At 47.1% G+C, this 22970-nt stretch overlaps 2 protein-coding genes across 2 annotated transcripts; both read left to right on the top strand.

Moving 5' to 3' along the window:
- The first annotated feature begins 2988 nt into the window (after positions 1-2988).
- Positions 2989-4365, top strand: LOC140945369 (uncharacterized protein F54H12.2-like). Its single transcript, XM_073394403.1, has 2 exons — positions 2989-3646; positions 3734-4365. The coding sequence occupies exons 1-2, from the start codon at positions 2989-2991 to the stop codon at positions 4363-4365; spliced, it is 1290 nt and encodes a 429-aa protein (XP_073250504.1).
- Positions 4366-11195: 6830 nt separating this feature from the next.
- On the top strand, positions 11196-14765 carry LOC140945368 (uncharacterized). Its single transcript, XM_073394402.1, has 2 exons — positions 11196-12129; positions 12181-14765. Exons 1-2 carry the CDS (start codon positions 11196-11198, stop codon positions 14763-14765), a joined length of 3519 nt encoding a protein of 1172 aa, XP_073250503.1.
- The last annotated feature ends 8205 nt before the right edge of the window (positions 14766-22970 follow it).

Genomic DNA, 22970 nt, shown 5'->3' with positions numbered 1-22970 from the left:
GAAACAACGCATGTACCGGTATTTCACCGCCCACAATACGTTACGGTACGTGGACGTATTACAGCCCTTGATTCATACCTACAATCACACCCAGCATCGCAGTATTGGGCTGGCCCCGCATCAAGTCACCCCCAAAACGGTCCCAGACGTGTGGGACCGACTCTACGGCGCGCGTTTGGAGCAAACGACCCCACCACCTAAATGTCGCGTCGGGGATCGGGTGCGTCTCAATAAGAAACATCGTCCTTTCAAAAAAGGGTATTTGCCCGGGTGGACGGAAGAAGTGTTTGTGGTCACGCACGTTCGTCGTCATCCGATCGTCACGTATCGACTCAGTGAATGGGACGGTACGCCTATAAAAGGCACGTTTTACGAACCCGATGTTCAAAAAGTGCAAGTGTCGGACGACTCGTTATTTCGGGTCGAAAAAGTCTTGAAACGCCAAGGACGCCGGGTGTTGGTCCGGTGGAAAGGGTGGCCGGCCAAGTACGATAGTTGGATTCCCGCGCACCATGGTCCGCGTCAAAATCACGCCTCGAAAAAGAAAAAAGCGGGTGCGGTTTCTCGATGAGGTGCAAGCGGATTCCAGCCGACCACGCGCCAGTTACACCCCCTCGCCCACCAGTGACACCGACGTACTGAAATTCATTCAGAAGAAAGCGGTCGAACAACGGCGAACCCAACCGTGGTGGGAAAAATTGGCCAGTCCGACCAAGCAACAATGGGCGTACGCCAATGCCTATCATCGAGCCGAAGCGTATGCCAAGAAACGAGGGGCGTTGCGGTCCCCCACCAAGAAAAAACAACAACGCCGACGCGCGGGTCGTCATCCCCCTATGCGCAAGAAGAAACCCCCCAAACCCAAGACGTGCATGACCCTGATGGAATTGGCCCGGGCTTTTCCCAACATTGCCCAGCAAGTGTGTTTTCATCCCAAACAATCGACCTTCAATTCCGTGGTAGGACGCGTCCCTCGCAGCAAACAGAAAGTGGCTCAATGGCTATAAAAGGACCCTGCCCCTGTTCAGAGGGGACCACTCCTCCTCATCATGAGTGAGATTAAACGCCTGACGCTGGTCAGCGATCCCACCGACGAGTTTCCCAACAATGCCAACAACAGTTTCAAGGTGCGATTGCCCGAACGGCTGGTGTTACCGGGCGCGGGATGGCATGCCTCCTTGATGTCCCTGACCGTCCCGGATCAAGGCCAGAGCAATGCCATCATCGCCGCGGATCCTCATACCAAAGTGGTTCGATTCAAGTACCCACAAATCATCCGTAAATGGACAGACACAGGCAACCCATCCACCTCAGGGTATCTACGGGTAGAGGCCCCTTTACTCGCTGGCCAAATCGAATTGGAAGATATCATGAACCTGAATCAACTCGTGGCCACAGGGACGGATTTTTGGAAACGCGTGAGTCAAGAAGTGCATAACTATGTCCAGAAAAAACTGGTGGAACAACAAAATAATGTGTTGATCGTTGATCGCGATTCCAAACCGATCGTGAGCATCAAAAAAAACGCGATACCCCGACTGACGTGGAAAGAGGATGCCCTGGTGATTCATGGGGTGCCCCAAAAAGATTTGACGGATCAACGCCAAGTCAACGTGGTGGAATTTTACATCAACTTGGACATTGCCCTGAAGTTTGGCTTGTTAACCAGAAAGACAGGCAAAACAGCCAATGTCACAAGTTCCTTTGACATTGGGCCCAATTTGCAATTCACGGCGCCTTCAGGCAACTATAATGAGACCACCAGTCCAGTGGGCAGTCAGAATCGGCAGTTTTACAATTGGGAAGGCGAGCAGTACATGGGGGTGATGCAGACCAGCCGAGCTTTTACGATCACGACCATCGATCATGTGGTATGGATGAGATTGTACATGGGCTTCGAATGGCAGATCAACAACCTGAATGCCTCCTTTGAAAAGATTGTGGGGACCCGTAAACGCACCGTCATGGTCTATTCGGATCTGGTGGAATCCACGGTGGTGGGCAGTGGCAAGTTTCCCTTGTTGCGGGAAGTGCAATTGTTGAGAACCGGCGATGGGGAAAGCACCGCGGAACCCCTGCACCATCAATGGATCAAAGTGCGAGGACAACAATTGGATATTTTGGAAGTGGAAATTGCCAGTACCAGTGGACCCCTGGCCATCTTACCCCCAGGCAAAACCTTGGTGACCATCGGTCTCAAACAGCTATAAAAAGCCACTCGCGCCACGCGAGGGACCAAATAGCACCTCGACGTGACACCGACCCAATGCGAGGTGGCAGTTTAACGCGGTACCACACGCCCGTGCTCACCCCGCAAGAGGGCCGGGGGTTAGCCGAAGACTTGATCAAACTGGCGGGACCCATGGTCCTACAGCAAGCGCAAGCGGGACTACGAGATATTCAACGAGGCAAGAGTGCCGCAGAGACGTGGGCGGATCGACGTGGACAACTCACCCGCGGCTTAAAACGGAAAGCCCCTGCCATGGCCTGGGCAGGCGGCAAACACCAAGCCAAAAAAACCTATAAAAGAGCGACTCAACGTGTACGGGACATCTTTGGACGTTAAAACATGGTACGCGTGGGTGGTTTTCTCAAAACGCAAAATCGCATTCGACGGCAACGCGCCCGTGGACGGTTCATCTCGCCGTACCAAGTCGGGGGCACGATCTTTGGCAAGTCCACCACGGCGCGCTATCCCTTGATGCATACCTCCTCTCGCCTGACGGACCCCCTTTACATGGAGAAGAGGATGCTTCGACAAGTTCGCCAGATGAAAGGGGGGGACCTCAGAAAGGTGTTATGGGCCAACCAAGCCAAAGCCAGGAGGCAACGGATGAAAGGGGGCAACGTCTTCCGCAAGTTAAAAAAACGCATCCAAATTGATTTTCCTCATCGCCCTTTTCCCTCCGCCCATCCCATTCATGATTGGTACAGACTGCGAAAAGGTATAAAAAGAGGACGACGTTGAACCCAGGGACAGACCGCATCATGTCGCTCCAATTGTTTGACGTGCCCGATGTGGATTATCGGTACGAAGCCTCTCGGGAGGTGGAGTTTCAACCCGCCTTGACGGGGATCCAGCCCATCACGTTCTCCATCCCGGGCTCTGACGATTATTATGACACCGATTCCCTCCGATTCAAAGTCAAAGTCCGTCTAACCAATCCAGCCGCGGGGTATACTGGCTTGAATGCAGGGCTGCTCATCTCCGATGGCAACGAATCGAGACATGTGTACTGCGTCAACAATTTTGGACACTCCATCTTTCGAGATATCACCCTGAGCATGAATGGGGTTCTCATGACGGAACAGAGCAACACCTACCATTACAGAGCCTACCTAGAAACCCTCTTGAACTACAACCGAGAAGAAGGTGCCACCAAGTTAGCCCCTCAAGGATGGGTCAATCAGTTGAATGTGGTGAATATCATGGGAGCCACCGCCGCCAATTCGGATGTCCCTACAGATGCCAATTGGAGTGGGAATGCAGAATTGAGAACCTTGACGAGCCGATTACTGAGCGAACATTGGCACACCTTCCTCATCCGTCCCCATTTGGCACCCCTCAAGACAGGCAAATTGTTGGTCCCCAATATCCAGATGGACTTGGAACTTTTCCTCAACCCCAACACTGTCTACTTGCTAGGTACCCCCAACAAAGGCACTTTGGTGGCCAAGAAATTTCCAGCCATTCACCCAGAAGACATCAAAGTCACCTTGTTGATGAGAAAAGTGACCTTGAATGCCAGTGTCTATGTGAGACTGCAGAAAGAAAGACAGCTGGGCAAACAAATTGCCCGCTACCCCGTGGTGCGGAGCGAAATCCGTACCTTTTCCTTCGATGGACGCACCACCCAGTGGGAACAAGACAATGTGTTTGTGGGTCGATTTCCTGACCGAGTGATGGTCGGATTATTGCATTCGGATGCCTTCAATGGAAACCTACAACGCTACCCCTTTGCCCTTGAAAAGTTTGGGGTCACCCAGATACGTCAGACCTTGAATGGAGAAGAATACCCTTACAGAATCCTGCAACTGACTGGAGATCAAGCCTATGAAGATCTACTGGGGTACGATCGATTTCTACAAGCCATGGGTGCCTACAATGAAGACAAGATTCCCCTCCTGCTGCCTGGAGATTGGGGACAAGGCAAGAACTGCACGTTGTTCCTGTTCAACAATGTGCCCAGTGGAAAAGCCGATGATCCTCAGTATCGCAACCCCCGTCAATCGGGCAATGTGCGACTGATCATTGATTTTGCTGCTGCAGTGGGTCACAACATCACCGTGTTGGTCTGGAGCGAGTATGAAAACATGTATGAGATCAATCACATGGGAGGTATAAAATACAACATCAACGGCTGAGAGAGTGTCAGAAGACAGAAGACACCGGGCATGGAGTTTGTGGCGCTCAGTGATAGGGTGCTGCGCACGTTGGCCCTCGAAGATCCCACCTTGCGACGCGTGTTTCACGGGGTGTACCCTGCCGACCAGTTACCCCGTTCACCCCCCAAGAGTATCCGTCAAGCCTACATTGTCAACACGGATCCGGCGGGAGAACCGGGACAACATTGGTTGGGTCTGTGGACGGAACAGAACAAGTGCGAGATCTTTGACAGTTATGGGCTACCCCTGCACGTGTACACCCACCCCGACCTACACCAATGGTGGAGTCAATGGAAGCACCTGATCCGCAGTGACCAGACCTTGCAAGCCCTGGATAGTCAGACCTGTGGCCATTATGCGTTATTTTTCCTGAAAGCCCGTGCCCAAGGCCAGTCCTATCAAGACTTTTTGGGGCAATGGAGTTGCGACAATTTAGTGTTGAACGATCAGAAAGTGGCCGATCGCTTGAAACGGGTGATTAAACAAGAAGTCCAAGATGAAGTCGATGCCCGCCCAGAGGGAGGGCAAAAAAATGTGAGCCGCCAGGCCTTTATGCTTTGTAATCCTTGTGAGTGTTGAAATAAAAAAAAACACCATAAAACGAGATGTGCTGTGTTCGAGGGGTCATTTGCACTCTCATCATGATTACGCGAGGGGATGTCCAGCGGGTGATCGATGCCTTCATGTTAGAAGAAACCCTGTATTGGTGGTCCCACCCCATTGAACGGGTGAACACCGTCCAAGGGGTGGATGCCTGGGATGGGTATCATTGGTTGGTGGCCCGCCAACTGGCGCAAGACCAGGACTGGGTCGCTCTCAAACAGTACATGGACACCATGAAAGAAACGCATTTAAGAGAGACGATGGAACACCTGATTCAGTTCCAATCGCCACGCCTCTACCGCGAGTATTGGACGGCATGCCCAGACGACGACGGCAGCGCGCTTCCTCCCGACGACCCCGCTTTCGTCAAAACGGACGTGGCATCATGAGCGTGTTGGCCAAAGCGGCCAAGATTGGCTATAAATTGGGACGTAGCAAACGGTATAAACGCATGGGTGCTAAAGGGGCCACGGGTCATTATCGACGTCTGCCTCGACCGTGGGAAGGATGATTCGACACCCCAGTAGTGTGATTATCGCGGGCCCGTCGGGCAGTGGCAAGAGCGAGTTAGTGGAACAATGGTTACGGGACCTCAACGTGTTTCAAATCAAACCCAAGAAGATCGTCTATGCGTACGACCGATGGCAACCCCGGTTTGATCGTATGCAAAAGAAGGAGGGAATTCAATTTCATCGCGGGTTACCGGACCCCCGTCATTTAACCCAATGGTTTGGTCGGACGCGTGGCGGTGTGCTGGTGTTGGACGATTTGATGGAAGAAGGGGGACAGGACAAACGCGTGTTGGATTTGTTCACCAAAGATTCTCATCATCGCAACATCACCGTGTTGTATTTGACGCAAGATTTATTCCCACCGGGTAAATTTGCCAAGACCATTAATCGCAACGCGCATTACATTGTGGCCTTCAAGAATCCCCGGGATCAAACGGGTATACGCACTATTTTACTGCAAGCCTTTCCCGATCGATGGCGTCAAGTCTTGCGCCTATTTAAACGCATCACGTCCCGTCCCTTTGGCTATTTGATGTTGGATGTGCATCCGGCGTCGGATGATCGGTACCGCCTGTGGAGTCATTTAAAGCGCCGAGAAGGCAAGGCGCAAGTCCACACCTTGCCCGTGGATGTCCCTGCCGTTCGAAAACGAACTGCAACGAGAACTCGCCCGGGTCCGTCGGCAAAGAGAAGGCGGACAACAACGTGACTTATCGGTCCGCATGGACACGCCGACTTTCTCGCCCGCTGGCGTGGGGTCGCCCACCGCCCCTCCCTTAGATCTCAGTAGCATGACGGACATGGTGGCGGAATTGACCCAACCCGTGGATCGAGCCCAATTGGATCAAGAGATTGAGGATTTTAATTTGACCTACCCGGTCAATGTGGACGATGCCCTGAATGCCTTTACGCTACCCCCCGTGGCAGGCACAGGCACCACTACCACCACAGCACCGCCACCACCCACGATCACCACCGCACCTACCACGACAGCCACCCAAACCCGTCCCACCACATCCACCCGCACACGTCCTACGGCCACTACGACCACCAGCAGTTCCAGACGACCCAGACCGCGCCCTGTCACCACCGCTACGACCACCACGGCTCCCTCCCGCCCCTCCACTTCCCGACGTAGTGCTGGAGCCGGCACCAGGACCACCACGTCCACGGTGACGACCCCGACGGGCCGTCCCACCGTGGCTGCCAAACAACCGCGACGACGTCCCCGCGTGCCCTCTCCACCGTCCCCCGATTCCTCCCCTCCGTCGGAGGATGAGGATGAAGATGATGATGACGACGATCGAGGGCGAGGCTTAAGGCGACGGTTGGATTTGTTGAATGAAGATGCGCAAGAACGGGCTCGAGGGAGACGCATTCGCAATATCACGCATACCAATACGGTGACCACCGTGTATGAAGAAGGAGGGCGACCGTCCGTGCGCCGCACGTCGACGCGAACGTCCAGCCCAAGTCCACCCCCTGTACCACCCCGCCGAGGTCGTGGCCGTGGACGGGGTCGAGCCCGTGGACGGGGTCGACGCCCATGAAGATATAAAACCAGGAGCCTGCCTTCGACTGTCCCCAAAACCATGTGTGGTCAATGTCGAAGTGGGATGGCCCCTCGACGCAAACGTAAACGCACCACGACCCGACGTCGCCGACCCCCCGCCAAACGACGAAGGGGTCAAGTAGGGGGTGTCGGGCCCGGCTTGCCTCTCGGGATTCTCAAAGCCGGCTATGGGATCACCAAAGCCATTGGGGATCATCAAACCAAACGTGCCATCGCTATTGGCGAAAAACGCCGACGAGAAGTGGCATCTGGTAAACGAAAACGCTATGCGGGGGAATCGTTTAATTGTTCCATCATGTGAAAAAAAAGTATAAAAGACAAGAGGCGTGTCTTTGGTTGGACAGATGAAGGGATGATCATGCCTTGTGGTAGACGACGCCGAAAGCAACGAGGGGGTATCCTCCCAATATTCCTCATCCCTGCTGCCATTGCTGCAGCTAAGGCGGCAGCGGCTGGCGCCGTGAGTGGTGCCGCGGCTTATGGCACTAAAAAAGCCATTCAAGCCGCGAGGCGCAAGAAAAAAGTGGGCAAGATCAGTGCCGCGCAAATGGCAGCGAATCAACGACGGGTCCAGCGGATGTTAGGTCGAACGGGGTGGGGCGGGTTTAAAACACTGAGAAAGCTATAAAAGACATGCCAGGTGGGGACCCAGACATTATTGGAGGATGGTCCGTGGACCCAATGGACGCCGACACCGTTATGTCCCCCGAAAACGACGCCGTCGACGTGGTTTGCAACGCGGAGGTAGGCTACCGCTGTTGGCAATGGCTCTCTCGCCTTTGTGGCTCCGAAAATACAAACCCAGGGTCCGTGTTCGTCGACCGGAGTAGACCCCCTCGCAAGGCCATCACGTTGACGTTAGAGTGGACGGAGGAGATCGAGGCCGCGTTGTGTCAGCGATGTCGACGTCACATGCAACGGCATTATCATGGGGAACTGTGTCGCCAGTGTGGGGCCCAATTTACCATAAATAGAGCGGGGTCGTGGCAATTCCTGAACCTTCAGCATGGCGTGGCGCATGGAACGTCAAGCCCCGTTCTTGAAAAGTGTCTTACAAGAAGCCAATCAACATAAACGACAAGAATTGTTACGGATGGCCAATGCGGATCAGATCAATGCCATCAGTGAATTAGTGATGAACACGCTCCGTGGCACGGTGCCTCGCTCTCGACAGACCATCACGTTGCTCAAACCTCATGCCCAAAGTTTACGCGCGATGGCCAAACCCGCGCATTCAGTGAAACGACGGCGCGCCATCATGATGGCTCAAACAGGCGGCGCCCTCTGGCCTGAACTCTACCGATGTTATAAACGTTGCATGCGCTAGACAAGACACGTCAGTTGCATGATGGAACCCGAGATGGTGAGCACCACGGTGGACAACGCCCCTGCTTTTTTACAGTTAAAAGAAAAGTATAAACAAGAATTGGTGGAAGATACTCGCTTGAGTAAAGCCGCGGATTTGGCGGCCAAACAACACATCCTCCTGACCAGTGAGGTCCCGGATGCTTGGAAACGACCTCAACTCAAAGCCGTGAGTCGTCAGTTACGCCATTGGACCAAAAAAGTGCGCCAACCCTTTGGAGCGCCGGCGGGGGGTGTGCGCGCCGCAGGGGCCACGACGCCCGGTGAGGATGATGATTTTGAGGCGGGGCCGATGCAAGCGTGGTTCACGCAATTGGTGAAGGCCACCCAGGGTATAAAACAAGGCTCCACGCCTGCTGGACCCAGAAAACCACCTGTCCCTCCTAAACCGAACATCACCCCCAGTGCTAAAAAGAAACTCAAGTTTACACCTCAAGTGAGTAGTGCTGAGTTGGCACACGAGTTGCCTTTTTCAGACACGCACGGTACAGCACCCTGGCAAACCCCCAAAGAACGGGCGGACTCTATCACGAAAGCAGTCACGCGTGATATTCGCAAACGCACGACAGATTCTGCCAAAAAGAAAGCCGCCAGTATCGCCAAAAAGAAAGCCGCTGGGCTCGCCAAGAAAGCCTTGGATTGGAAATCGTGGAAAACCCCGTGATGGGACGGAGACGTCGTGTGACAACCACTTCCCGTGCCCGATCGAGGCGACGACCACGACGATCGCAACGTGGGGGCAAGTTATTTGATGTGCAAAACCTCCTCAACAAGACGGGGATTGAATTTCATTGGCCCGGCTATCAGTATATGGGCCCTGGCACCCATTTGAAAAAACGTTTGGCCCGTGGGGATCCCGGCATCAACCGGTTAGACAGGATTGCGAAAGTACATGACATGGATTATGATAAAGCCAAGACCTTGAAAGATAAATGGGTGGCGGATCGCAAGATGATTGCCAAGATTGATCAACTCCCTGGTAGTAAAACCCTGACGGAGCGTATTGTGAGACGCATTATGAAAACCAAACTGAGATTGGGCATGTAATTTAATAGAACACAGTCATTACACAATGGAAATGATTTAAACACATGTTTTAATAAAACTCACATTGTTCTTACAGATATTGTTGCAACTGTTGTAAGGCGTTGGAACGAGTCGATTGGACAGGGTCCTCGTCAAACTCGGAGTCGGACCAGTCTAACGGCCACCACGGGAGGGGAAAGGGACGTTCCAAATGTTCGGCCAAGCGTTGGTTTTGTGTGTACTCCATCCGCTTCCGATATTTTTCTTTCTGTAACGCTCTCCACCCATCCTCCCCTAAGGCTCGCTGTTTTTCGGCCCGGAGTTGTCGCCGCCGCTCATTCACGCGTTCTTTGTAGGCCTCGTACGTTCCTTCTTCTTTCATTTTTGCCATCCAGTTTTTCTGGGCTTGGGCGTTCCGGCGTTTTACTTCACTCCGTTTTTCCTCGGACATGGCATAATAGCGTTTCATCCCATACTCTAGTTTTTTGGCTTTAAAGGCCTCATACTCCCCTTTGGCTTTCAAGTTTGCCATGTGCTGGTGGTAGCGTCGGCGATGGAGGGCCTTTACTTTTTCGATCCCGTTTACGGATGCATACTGACGTTTCCGATACAGTTTTTGGGACTGTTTGTTGGCCTCGGGGTCCCGTTTTTTTCGGCGCGATGCTGGCGTATCCATAATTTAATTCTAGTAATCGGGAAGAACATACGTCCGCCAAGGCTCGTAACTTTCGGAAGGGGCTCTCGGTTCTCTGTCGAGCCTGGGCACGTCGGTCCCGTTGCTGTTGCACAATCTGCTCGCGGTGTTTGTGATAATAGTCTCGGTTCAATAGACGCACATAGGCCGCGTTTTTGGTGCGATACCGCAGACAGGCCAGTCGGTTGAGTTCTCGGGCTCGTGCTTCCTGTTCGGGGGTCGGTGCTGGTTTAGGCGGTTTGGGGGGTTTCACCTTTTTCTGGGCCGCCCGCTTTTCCCGTTTCTGCTGTAACAATCTCTCTTTGTTCTTGACGTACCACGCGTGTTTCAACTCTCTTGCTTTCTCAGGATTTTTGTTAGGCATTTCTCGAACGCAACTGACGTCTGTTCTGATGGACAGACTTTATCTAAGGGATTCTCTGCCAATCACCGATCTCGGTCCAGGCCTATAGGAGATGGAAGGAGTCTGTACCCATGGGGGGGACCCCCCTAAATCTTCTTCTGGTCGATCAAACCCTCTCACCTGACTCTCACCTGAGCTGGGTCCACCAATCCCAGCGCAGGCGAGATCACGTGAGACGGTCTATAAAAGTCTACGTCCAGCGCGGGAAAATTCAAATGGTTTGCCGTTGTCATGGCGGAGGCATATCCATTCAGTGACGATGACGAAGGGGATGCTCTAATGGACCGCGCCTATGATCGGTGGGAACAGTTGGGAGGGGCTGCTGCCCGTGGCCCTCTCTTTCAGTTTACTATGCAACCTATTGGTCGACGACGCCGCTGGCGTGATGTAGTGGAGCGGGCGCAATTCAATGCGCAATTACGACAATTGCGGGATCCTGTGCCTGGAGATAATATTGGGTTGGCGTTGACCGAAGCACTCCATCAAGCCATTGAAACAGAACTGGGCCGCGAGTAGCGACCTGCCCATCATTTTGTGAATTTTGCTATTACAGCGCATGGATTCACCCACGCTTACCAAACAGCCAATTTTACCGTGGGGGAGTTTTTACAACGTACCGCCCGTTTGGATGAAATGTTAGCGACGTTAGCCGGCAAGTTGAACAGTAATGAAGCCTTCAACCCCGATCGCGGTTTCCAAGTGGATGTGGTGTTTGTCTCTATGCCTGGTCCAGGGTCTGGTCGACATAAAGAACGCAATCCTGGTCGACTGTGCCTGGATCGAGAAAATAAGAAAAAGAAATGTATTATCACTATTCGAAACAGAGATGCCTTATGTTGTGCTCGCGCGATCGTCACCATGCGTGCCCACTGCCATAAAGATCAAGGCGTGGATGGGTTTCGCGATTGGGATAATCTCAAACGTGGTCTTCCTGTGCAGTCACGACAAGCCCAGGCCCTTCATCAGCAAGCGGGAGTCGCGGAGGGTCCCTGTGGTTTACCCGAGCTGCGTCAATTTCAGCAAGCCTTGGGGTCTCAATATCAATTGTTAGTGATGACCCGGATGAAACCGTTTTTTCTCATCTTCAAAGGCCCTGACGCGCCTCATCCGATTCGTTTATTGAAATCTGATGATCATTTTGATGGATGCACGTCCTTTCCGGCGTTTGTCAACCGCTCGTATTATTGCTTGGACTGTGAACGGGGGTTCAATACCAACGATCGGACTCATCACAGTTGTCAAGGAAGACGCTGCAAAGCATGTGGTCGATTTGACTGTCCAGAGTATGTGCGTGGTACCCGCCCTACGGACTATTGCCCCTTCTGTCATCGCAAGTTTTACGGTGAGCAATGCAAACGTCATCATGTGGAAAGCCGACAATGTCAATCCATCAAAACCAGTCTCAAGTGCCAGGCCCAGTACAACGTTCTCCCTAACCAACGTCACCAGTGTGGGTACGCCAAATGTCCTGTGTGTCACGAATGGGCGTCCATCCAATACCATAAGTGTTACATTCAACCCGTGGTCGAGAATGAGGAAGAGACTGAACCCACAGAGGAGGGGGGAGGTAGCATGGTGGCGCCACCCTCTCCCCTGTTTGTTTACGCCGATTTTGAAGCCATGCAGAATGCAGAAGGTGTGTTTGTGGCCAATTTGTTATGTTATTCGTCTAGTGAAGAAACGACCATTCATGTGTTGGACGGAGAAGACTGTGCCGAACAATTTTTGCATGATTTGGATGATCTCACGGACATTCCAGACAGTGAGAGTGAACGGGAGATTCTTGTGGTGTTTCACAATTTGAAAGGCTTTGATGGCATGTTTATTTTGCATGAACTGTACCAGCAACAACGCGAGGTGGTGGATCAATTGACTGTGGGCGCTAAAGTGTTGTCCTTCAGGAGTGGACCCCTCAAATTTATTGACTCGTTGTGTTTCCTGCCCATGCCATTGGCCTCGTTTCCCAGCACCTTCAATTTGACCGAATTAAAGAAGGGCTTCTTTCCTCATTTGTTCAATACCCCGGATCATCAACAGTATGTGGGTCGCATCCCTGATTTGGAATTTTACGATCCCGAGGGTATGATGGCCAAAAAGAAAGACGAACTGACGCGTTGGCATGCGGAGCAAGTCCGTCGTAACGTGCGTTTTGATTTCCGGCAAGACATGATCGAGTACTGTAAATCGGATGTGGCGTTGTTGAAAGCGGGGTGTGAAGCCTTTCAGCAAGAATTTGAACAGCAGGCTGGTTTCAATCCCATGGCCAAATGCATCACCATCGCCAGTGCCTGCAATCTCTATTGGCGCAAGCACCATTTGACCCCCGACACCATCGCTGTCGAACCGCTCAGGGGCTGGCGAGGCGCCCAAGTCAATCAATCCCTCAAGGCCCTACAATGGCTGTATTACCAAGAACACCTTCTTCCTAAAGAGGGAGCTAGTGCCGATCGTATTCGACATGTCCGGAATGGGGGCGAGCAGTTTGTCCGAACCCTCGTGAACGGTTATTTTGTCGATGGCTACGATCTTCTGACCCGCACTGTCTATGAATTTCATGGGTGTCTGTATCACGGTTGTCCCACTTGTTATCCCATGAGAAACGCCAAACATTATGCAGTGCCTGATCGAACCGTGGAGGAACTGTATCAAGCCACGCTCTCTAAACGCATGGCCCTGCTCCGAGCCAGCTATACGGTGATTGAAATGTGGGAGTGTGAATGGGACAAACTGGTGGATACCAATGAAGCCGTCCAACGTTTCTTGACGTCATTCGATTTGGTCGCACCATTGGAACCCCGTGACGCCTTTTTTGGTGGACGCACCGGTGCCGTGGCGTTGCATGCCGTGACTGAAGAGAATGAAGAGATACGCTATGTGGATGTGACTTCTCTGTACCCATGGGTGAATAAGAACTGTCCCTACCCTATCGGTCATCCCAAGATCATCACCCAACCCGCTGACCAGTCCCTGGCGTCCTATTTTGGTCTGGCGACGGTGGATATTCTACCCCCGGCTGGTCTGTTCCATCCCGTCTTGCCTGTACGCTGTGGCCAAAAGCTCACGTTTCCTCTCTGCCGTGCCTGTGTCCAAACAGAGCAAGCCCAACCCATGTTGACCCGAACCCAGTATTGCCCTCATTCGGATGCAGATCGTACACTACGTGGGACCTGGTGCACGCCCGAATTGGTCAAAGCGGTGGAAAAGGGGTACACCCTGATCAAAATCCATGAAGTCTGGCATTTTCCCCCTGAGCAACGCCAAACAGGTCTTTTCGCTGAGTACGTGAACACTTGGCTCAAACTCAAGCAAGAATCCGCGGGGTGGCCCAGTTGGTGTCAGACTCTCGAGCAGAAACGCGAGTACATTCTTCGCTACCAGGAACGGGAGGGGATCCGATTGGACATTGCCAGCATTGCCAAAAATCCTGGTCGTAAAGCCACCGCCAAACTCATGTTGAATAGTTTCTGGGGCAAATTCGGCGAGCGGATCAACAAACCCACCACCGTCACCGTTCAAAACCCCGCCCATTTGTTCAGCCTCGTTTCCGATGCAGCCCTCGATATCAGTACGCTCCGCCTCTGTACCGACGACATTTTGGAAGCCGTCTACACCAGTGTCGAAGACAATGCTGTCAAAGGCACCAAAACCAATATCTTTGTGGCGGCGTTCACCACGTGCCATGCTCGGCTCAAACTCTATGAGTCCCTGGACACCCTGCAACAGCAAGTCCTCTACTATGATACCGACAGTGTAGTGTACAAGTGGCGTCCCGGTCAACCCAGCATTACCACTGGGGATTTTCCAGGGGACATGACGGATGAATTGGATGGGGATGTCATCACCGAGTTTGTTTCGGGGGGCGCCAAGAATTATGGGTACACGACCCGTGGAGGTAAAGTGATGTGTAAGGTCCGCGGTTTCACGTTGAACGTCCGGGGGTCAGCCATTCTCAATTTTCATACCATGAAAGAGAACATTCTCTCGGAATTAAACTCGCCTCAGGACACTCGCCGAAATTTGAACATTGTCAACCCCTATCATTTCACCCGGGATTTGGAAAAGAAACACATTCAAGTGGTTCCGCGCGTGAAGCAGTATGGATTGGTGTTTGATAAGCGTGTCATTGATGTGTCTACTCGATCCAGCTATCCCTATGGCTACGAGAGGATTGGGGACGAATTGGATCTTCTATTAGATTTGTAAAAAATGGGCGTGACGTCATTAGGATCTCACATACGTCCCGGATGTCATTTAGGGCACTCGCGATTTTTGTTTTTGTAATAAATATGTTGACCTCTATACAGTGTGTGTTTTTTATGGACTTCCGGGGAATGCGAGGGGATTGGGGCTTTGGTTTGAGCGTCCTATTCGTACCCAGGTTTTACGCGGTCTTTAAAACTATGCCAAGTATGCGGATCCACCTCTTGTGAGGGGTCACGTGATTTTTATGCCCATATTTGGGAGCTTTGACGTCACTTTGGTCACATGGGCTGTATGCTTGATTCTGATTGGTCGAGAAAAATTTTGCTGCGCTGTGATTGGTTAGTCCCGTTAGTAGCGCTATGTACTACTAATGTTTACTCAAGTTTGGGCTTATAGAAGGTAACGTCACAGTTTTTCAATGACCTTGAAATTCAGAGTGCGGGTAGTTAGTTAATCAATTGTGGCCCCGAAAAAATTTGAAGGAAAAAAAACTACGAATTTTTGAGAAAATGTTTTTTTCGTGAGAAAGACTCTTAAACGCTGACAAACGTCAACAAATAGCGAAAACTATAATTTCTATATGTTTGCTTTGCTCAAAATCGCGCGCATTTACAAGGCCCGAAATTGTTTTGCTGACTTGCAAGGACCCATCTGTTATAAGGATGCCCAAAATACAGAGAAGAATCTCATAGTTTATTAGATAAAATACGTGTAAAGTTTGCTTATCATTTTCGCATAAATTATGACCTAAATTTGGAAACCGCTGAATTTCTCGAATTGGATCTTTGCGATTTTGGTGAAACTCTGTTCAGCGCAAGGCACTAATGCGCACTATGTGTAGCCGAGAGATTTTCACGAGAAAATGCCGGCAACAGCATGCGCAGATTTTCGACTCAGACCTCAAAGGGGCGTGGCATTATAACCACGTGACATTTACGCCGATCGCCAAAAATTTTATGTTATATTGTAGATTGATCTATATGTTATCCATTCTATGTGTTAGACTTACGATAAAAGTAAAGGCGGGGATTCCAGAGAGCTTCAAAGAAGGATGGTACCCCCCCCCCAAAAAAAAACTGGGTCGAGTCACCTTAAAGAGACATAGTCATAACGCAAATTCAGTAAATAAGCAGCTTAATGAGCCTCTTAATCTTATATATTTTGTTTTGCTTTTTTTTCCATAAACTATGCGTACATATGCAGGTGAATAGGGGCCTGTTTAGATGGAGGTGGGGGACCCCAGTTAGGCGAGGTTAAATATGGCGGGTCACTCCACCTATCATGTAAACGTGATCAAATTAAAATGATAGATTAAATGGACAAACGGGCTACCCCACCTAAGCGGGTTACCTCACCTTCCCGGGGTCCCCCACCTCCATGTAAACAGGCCCTAAGACGAAATTTGAAAGGAACAGTTCTCTTGAGTGTTATCACAGACCAAGTGTATTGGGAAAACAAAATATATGAGGTAAAGAGGTCTATTAGCGAGACTTATCGACACTTAGGAGTATTTATTTAACGTTTTGATATATATGTACCTTGATCATTCAGTCGTTTAGGAAGAACTACTAAAGCTTTAATTGATTTACATAATAATTTGCCTCAGTTTGCTGATCAATAACATTATACAAAGTTAATAGGTAAAACCTCTGCAGGAGGCAATTAAATACAGGGACGCCGGAGTGTTGTCGATGGTTGAATATTAACTCATTGTCTTCAGCAAATTATTTTAATGTATTTTGCCATTATTCGAACAGTAGATATTTTTCGGGGGAAGCAAGTCTCAAGAGAACACAACTGTCAAGAAGTCGGTAAGCATAAACACAACAGTAAATGGATCAGGTATCTGGAGCTGCTCTGGTCTAATAAATCCGGAAGCAGAAAAAATTGGAGCAACAGTTGCTTATAGTTCGAGCCTCGTTTTCGCGCTGGTTGGAAATTTTCTCCTCGTATTAATAGTTTACAAAACACCGACTTTGAGAAAACCGATTAATCTGTTGATCGCAAACATGGCCATGTCCGACCTGCTCTATCCAACATTTCTGTTCCCTGTTCAACTGGCAGAGATGCACGTTGGCTCGTGGTTTATTGGTGGTACCTTTGGTCAAGCCTTATGTAAGCTACACATTTTTCTTGCAGATGCTTCTTCGTTTGTTTCGATTCAGAGCCTGGTTCTGATAGCAGTGGATCGATTTGGAGCTGTTGTAGTTATCATAACTATAAAAGCTGCGTCCATTCTTTAAATATTATCGCCACCTGGATTACCGCAATGCCCGTTCACTCGCCATTTCTTGTTGCTAATAAAGTTGTTAAATACCGAGAACGACTGATGTGCGTAAGTCTTTGGGTAGAAATCTTCGGACTCACATTTGCAAATTACGCCCTAGCAGTTGTCGTCGTATTTTTCTACATCCCCTTTGTCCTCGTGGTTATACTTTAATTTATCATCTTGATGAAGCTTAAAATGCAAGCACATCCAGGTGAACAGTCAGCCAACGCCGAAGAACATCATAGCTAGATTTAATGCACCGGGCAGTTCCATTTGGTTTTTCTGTAATCATAATCATAATCATAATCATAATCATAATCATAATCATAATCATAATCATAATCATAATCATAATCATAATCATAATCATAATAATAACATGTTTAAACAGGATGACCATTTCAGTTATAAAAACTGCTATCAATATGGGTCCTGTATAAAAATATATGAATAAAAAGATAAAAACATTAATTATATACGAATCTGGGATACATTACATAATTATAATCAATAAAAAAAGGTAGCCTCCTTATGAACAAAACTACATACAATCATTAAAAAGGGTAGCCCCATTATAAAAAAAGGCCCTCTTAGTCAACTCGAGATTGACTTTATCAATAGATAACCTATACGTAATTGTCACCCGTTATATATCTTACACAAACTGTGCTATCAACCCGGTTTCCTGCCTCATTTTTAACAGTAATTTTCTTCAAGCACTCAAGAGACTTGACAATAATAGAGTAGACTATGACAATAACAGAGTACTTCAATCCGCAAGTAAAAAGAAAACGAGTGTTGGACAAAAATTCAAATGGAACACCATTACAGAAACGAGCTCATTAATTGACCACTCCAGAAAATGCCATAACATACCATAACGCTCTTTTTTGTCACCCCAAAATTTTTGCATAAGCATTGTCTTCATGCAGTTTCTCTTGGGAGTTAAAATGGCCCCAAGAGAAACTGAAAAAAATGCTTGTACAAAGTTTTGGGGTGACAAACAAAGAGCATTATTGTATGTTAAAGTATTTTCATGAGTCAATTGTCGATAAGTGGAATATTATGGTAGGCGGAATGGTGCAAAATTCAACGAATCAAAATCACCACCAACATCAACAACCAATCTGCAGTGCAACATTTTTTTTCTACATCAACAATAAAATCCGTCCAACTTCAACGATTAATATAATAATCAACCATCGAAATATGCCTAATTCAACAACTAGAGAAAATCAACATCAACAAAAATTCCTCTTTTCTTCAACGACGATTTGCCTCACAACCAACATCGGAATCGACTTCAACAACAAAACACGTTCAACAATTTGGGGACGAACGACTGGCTATGGTCGAGGGAGGTTGGTACACAGAAATTCTAATCACAGGGCATGCTGGGAAATAGAGACACGATGAAGAGGACAGAATCAGGCGATGTGTCTGAGTAGAGCTAAATCTTGTATCCAGGACTAGAAATTTAATTCATTCGGCGGCTTCGAGTTCTGTACCTGAATTAAATAATGCTTTTGCGGGCCAAACTGCACAAAGGAGCTCTTTTGGGTCGTCATCTCGACCGACTGTAAAAAGACATTCTTGGCCCGCTTCATGTGGTACTTTTACGGACAGAGACGCAGAGACGAATTCAAAAAGGCTGTAGAGGGTGCTCTCAAGTTCTTTCCTGGAATAAATAAAAAACCCGAGCAAGAATTGTGTTTTCAAAGCTCGTAGTTAAAAGGAAAGATGTTCTCGGAGTATGGAAACGCCTCATATACCCGGCTTCTACGAGTATTGATTTCACAACACCGGGACAAAGAAGACGATATAAGTGCTTCAGATGTCTAAGATCTGATTTATAACATCCTGCCGTTAAAAGCCGGGTGTTGTTTATACTGCAAATAAAATTAGAGCGAGGTTGCCATGTATTAAAAATAGATTTTCCCTCGGACGATTCTTGGCCTGATCTACATCAGCTTTTTAGCTGCCAGCCTCTCAGGAACCTGCTTACGAATGAGCGCCTGTTGTAACTGTGTGAACAAAAGCAATTTACAATTTTCCGGGCACACATTTATTTACAAACAGAGTGTTGACGATCTTACACTAGCACAATTCCTAAAACATGTTATAACTCCTCAAAAAAGGCAGGTTTTCCATTGCAAGTATTCGAAAACCCATTGGAGGTTTCAGAAGAAAGCGAAATCGTAGCAACACAAGCACCGGAGGTCGACCGGACAGTAAGGTGAGATTTATTTTAGGTGAGCTTTTTGAAGTTGACAACCCAATGACCGGAAGTGATTTTGATTGGATGGTATCGAATCATGCTGTGTGGGGGTGGAAGGCTCCAGTAAAAGCATCTGTGTCAGGCGTTTCGCTCATTCACCTCTCTCCCTTTTTTTTCCCTTTTTTCTCGGACATCCGCAACATTTGGTCATTATTAGAAGAAGAATTAATTTGCAGAACTTCACGCAACTAATAATATTTCAGTCTATTCAAAAACTGTCAAAATTTAATCCGAATTAGCATGTATTTTCTTTTGAACTCTTTAAAGTGGATGTTTCAACACGCTGATTTGAAACGAATTTTTAGATTTTACAAACTCTCACTGTGTTCGAATCGATCGATGTACTTCAGTTGGATAATACATTTGCATAAGAATTTCTGAGCAACATTTGTTATATTTTGCTGCTAGAAAGAACTCCCATGTGTATATCCTTCTCCTGGATATTGTTCTGGCTCGGAAACCCGCAACATTTGGTCATTATTAGAAGAAGAATTAATTTACAGAACTTCACGCAACTAATAATACTTCAGTCTATTCAAAAACTGTCGAATTTTTTATATTTTGCTGCTAGAAAAAGTAATGAAATGGCAAGTCGTTCAGTAAATATGTACTTGGGACTTTTCGGTCCAGCGATATGATTGTTTCTACGAAGGAAGTTTATTCCTACCAGGGCGTAAGAGGCTAGGCGATGGCGTTGAAACGCTCATACGAGCTCTCTGGTTCAGCTGTGATGCGGAGTAGGACTGGGACTAGGGCAAGAAAAATGGCGCCCTGCACTTGTTTCCCTTATCTCAAACCGCTCTCTCCCTTTTCACTTACACTTACTTGAAATTTCTAGGTTTCTTGACTCAGAGACTTACTTTCTGCTCAGCAAATGTCGTCAAAGTCTCTTCAATTTTAAAGGAAAAAAAAAAATTTCGAGTCATGAGCAGGAATCGATCCCGGATTGTCAAAACTGTAGTTTCATGCCCTAACCACTAGACCACCGAGGATTCGCTGAAGAGAAGTGGAGTAATTTAACTACTGTAGCGAAAACCCTTACCCTAAAAAGAAGCTATTACTTTGTGTAGGTATCACAAGGTATCCAAGGGAGGTTTGGGATATGGAAACTAGCGTTTACCCCTGAAGGTAGGTTCCGATTTATTGCTTTATATCTTTAGATCGCTGGAATCTATAATTAGATTTGATATTTGGCGTATTTGTATGCGATGTACATAAAATATTTAGGTGATATTTTATAGTTAGTCTAAAATTTAACCTGATGTTCTGAACTGGACTGTATCTTCAGTTTACCGCAGTTGACTAATATCAAACAAAAACTATAATTCCCTGATACGATATCAGTGATTTGGCAAAGACTGCCTTCTTATCTTTGATCCATTTTACAAGTGCGCTTGGATCAAATATCGTTTTTTTTTTTTTCAAGCAAATATCAGCAGAAAGAATGATCTAGCGGGTGAACGGTTCATTACCTCACGATTGGAAAAGTGTCAAAATGTCGAGATTTCACGGTTCTATAACTCGTACAGAAAATTGACCATTGATTAGATGGGCTAACAAGCAGCATAACTTTCATTTGACTGCTGGTTGCGTTACAGAGAACAGTATATACCTCGAAGTTTCCGTGGTACTGAGTACGCTGCTTTCTTTTCAGTTACTTAATCAACTACTTCTATTTTCTAAAGTGTATCTCAGTGTTCGTGGCTAAAGCAGCAGTCTGTTAATTGGTGATTAGGCTAGTGCTCTGGGCTCGTCTTCCACATAGCCATAGGGTAAGTTCGAGTTTTCGTTCCCAGAAGCTCATATTTAAGTTGTGTTTGCGTTTGCGTCTGCGTTAGCTGATGATTCTCAGCATAAGTTTGGGGCTAACTGCTTGAACGGCAGAAATCTTAATATGAGAACAGATAAGATTCAGCTTTATTCTGTAGCCGATACTAAATTACCTGGCATAAAGATAGACAACTGTTTTAAAATAACGGCATCGAATATAGGAAACACTATGAACTAAAAACCCATAAAAATCCTGTGAATTCATTCATGGTAAATTCACGGGATTTTCATAGGATTTTAATGGTGTTTTCATGGGAAATCTTATAAGATTTTTCATGTCATGTTACCCTGGAAAAAGCATGAAAAAATAACATTTAAAAAGCCATTAAAGACCCCTTAATCTTTCGGTTTTCATGGGCCATGAAAACCCTTAAGTTTGGGCCAAATCAATGAAATACTTATCAAAACACCATGAAAATTTTGAGTTGCTTTTAATGGCCTTTTAATGGCATTGAAAATGCCATGAATTACAAAAAACGATTTTCATGGTGTTGTAGTTCATGGTCTTTTCATGAGGCCACTGAATTCATGGCTCATGAAATACCCATTGTTATTCCATTAATATTGAAAGATTAATAGATCATGAAAAATTTTCAGGGTTTTTTGATGGCTTTTTGAAGACCCATGAAAATTAATAATTCAATGGCCTTCCACTATTTTCATGGTGTAAACAAAATATAACATGGACCATGAAAACTACATTACAAGTACTTGACTGTTAATTATTCTTTTCTGGCCCTTAAATGAAATTAATTCAAGCTCACTAATGGAAAATTAATAATGAAAGCACTAACAAAATAGGTTGGAACGTATACTGAACTACTACAAGAAATGTACACGTTTCTCTGATTGATATTGACTTTATTCCACCCTTTCTATGGCATTAAATAGACAACACTATTTTTTCTGGTATCATTTCATATTCAGACTTGCCACTAAATGCAATAATAGTAATAGAACACTCTTCACTTAAAAAAGTTAGTATTAAAAATATGTAGCAGTTTTTACTGAACAAGTTTTTTAGAATCTAATAATTTCCAAAATCTTCAAAATCTGCAATATTTCTAAAATAAGGATTTTAATTATAAAAATTCACTATAGCCTCTTCCGAGAACAATTCAATTAAATATTTTTGCTTTCTTTCTACCTGCAACTGTATAAAACTGATATCAGACATTAATCATTATCCATTAATTTCAAAATTTTGATCATAGATATTTTCATTTTGTCATACAAAATATGTGGAATAAGTTTATATAAAAATTTGAGTAGAGAAGCAACTGTTTTCACTTCAATATATTTACAACTGGAACATTTTTAAAAAATAAAATTCTTATACACATTTCAAGAAGCCTTGCCTAATTCCAGCATACAATTAAATAAGAATCATTACATTAATCACGGTTGGCCGTGATCATGATGACAAAAAAAAACTTTCTTCCTTTCGGCGGGTAATAATGATTGTCTCAAATTGATATATACAAAAAATATATATATATATATATGTCATAAAAAGGAGTACTCAGACTTAAAGTGAAAATTTTCATTTCCATGGTATCTTAATGGTTCTTAATAACCCCTCACCACTTTTATGGGGGTTAGTGAAACAACACTAGTAACACCAAGAAATTCTCCTTAAAATCACATGACACTGATCTATATGAGCAAAAACCACATGAATTAAATCTAGACAGAGCTGTCATTAAGAGCTGTGGGCCGGGGACTTCCCCCGGCTAGTTGCACAGGAAAATAGAAGAAAACTAGAACCAAAAGAAATCCCTAGCTGTTTGATTGCCCGCCTATTTGTTGTATTTACCGGGCAATGTGA

Source organism: Porites lutea, chromosome 8 (genome assembly GCF_958299795.1).
Source record: "Porites lutea chromosome 8, jaPorLute2.1, whole genome shotgun sequence".
Lineage (NCBI taxonomy): Eukaryota > Metazoa > Cnidaria > Anthozoa > Scleractinia > Poritidae > Porites > Porites lutea.
The sequence above is the reverse complement of the archived record's forward strand: the minus strand, read 5'-3'. Positions and strand labels throughout refer to the sequence as shown.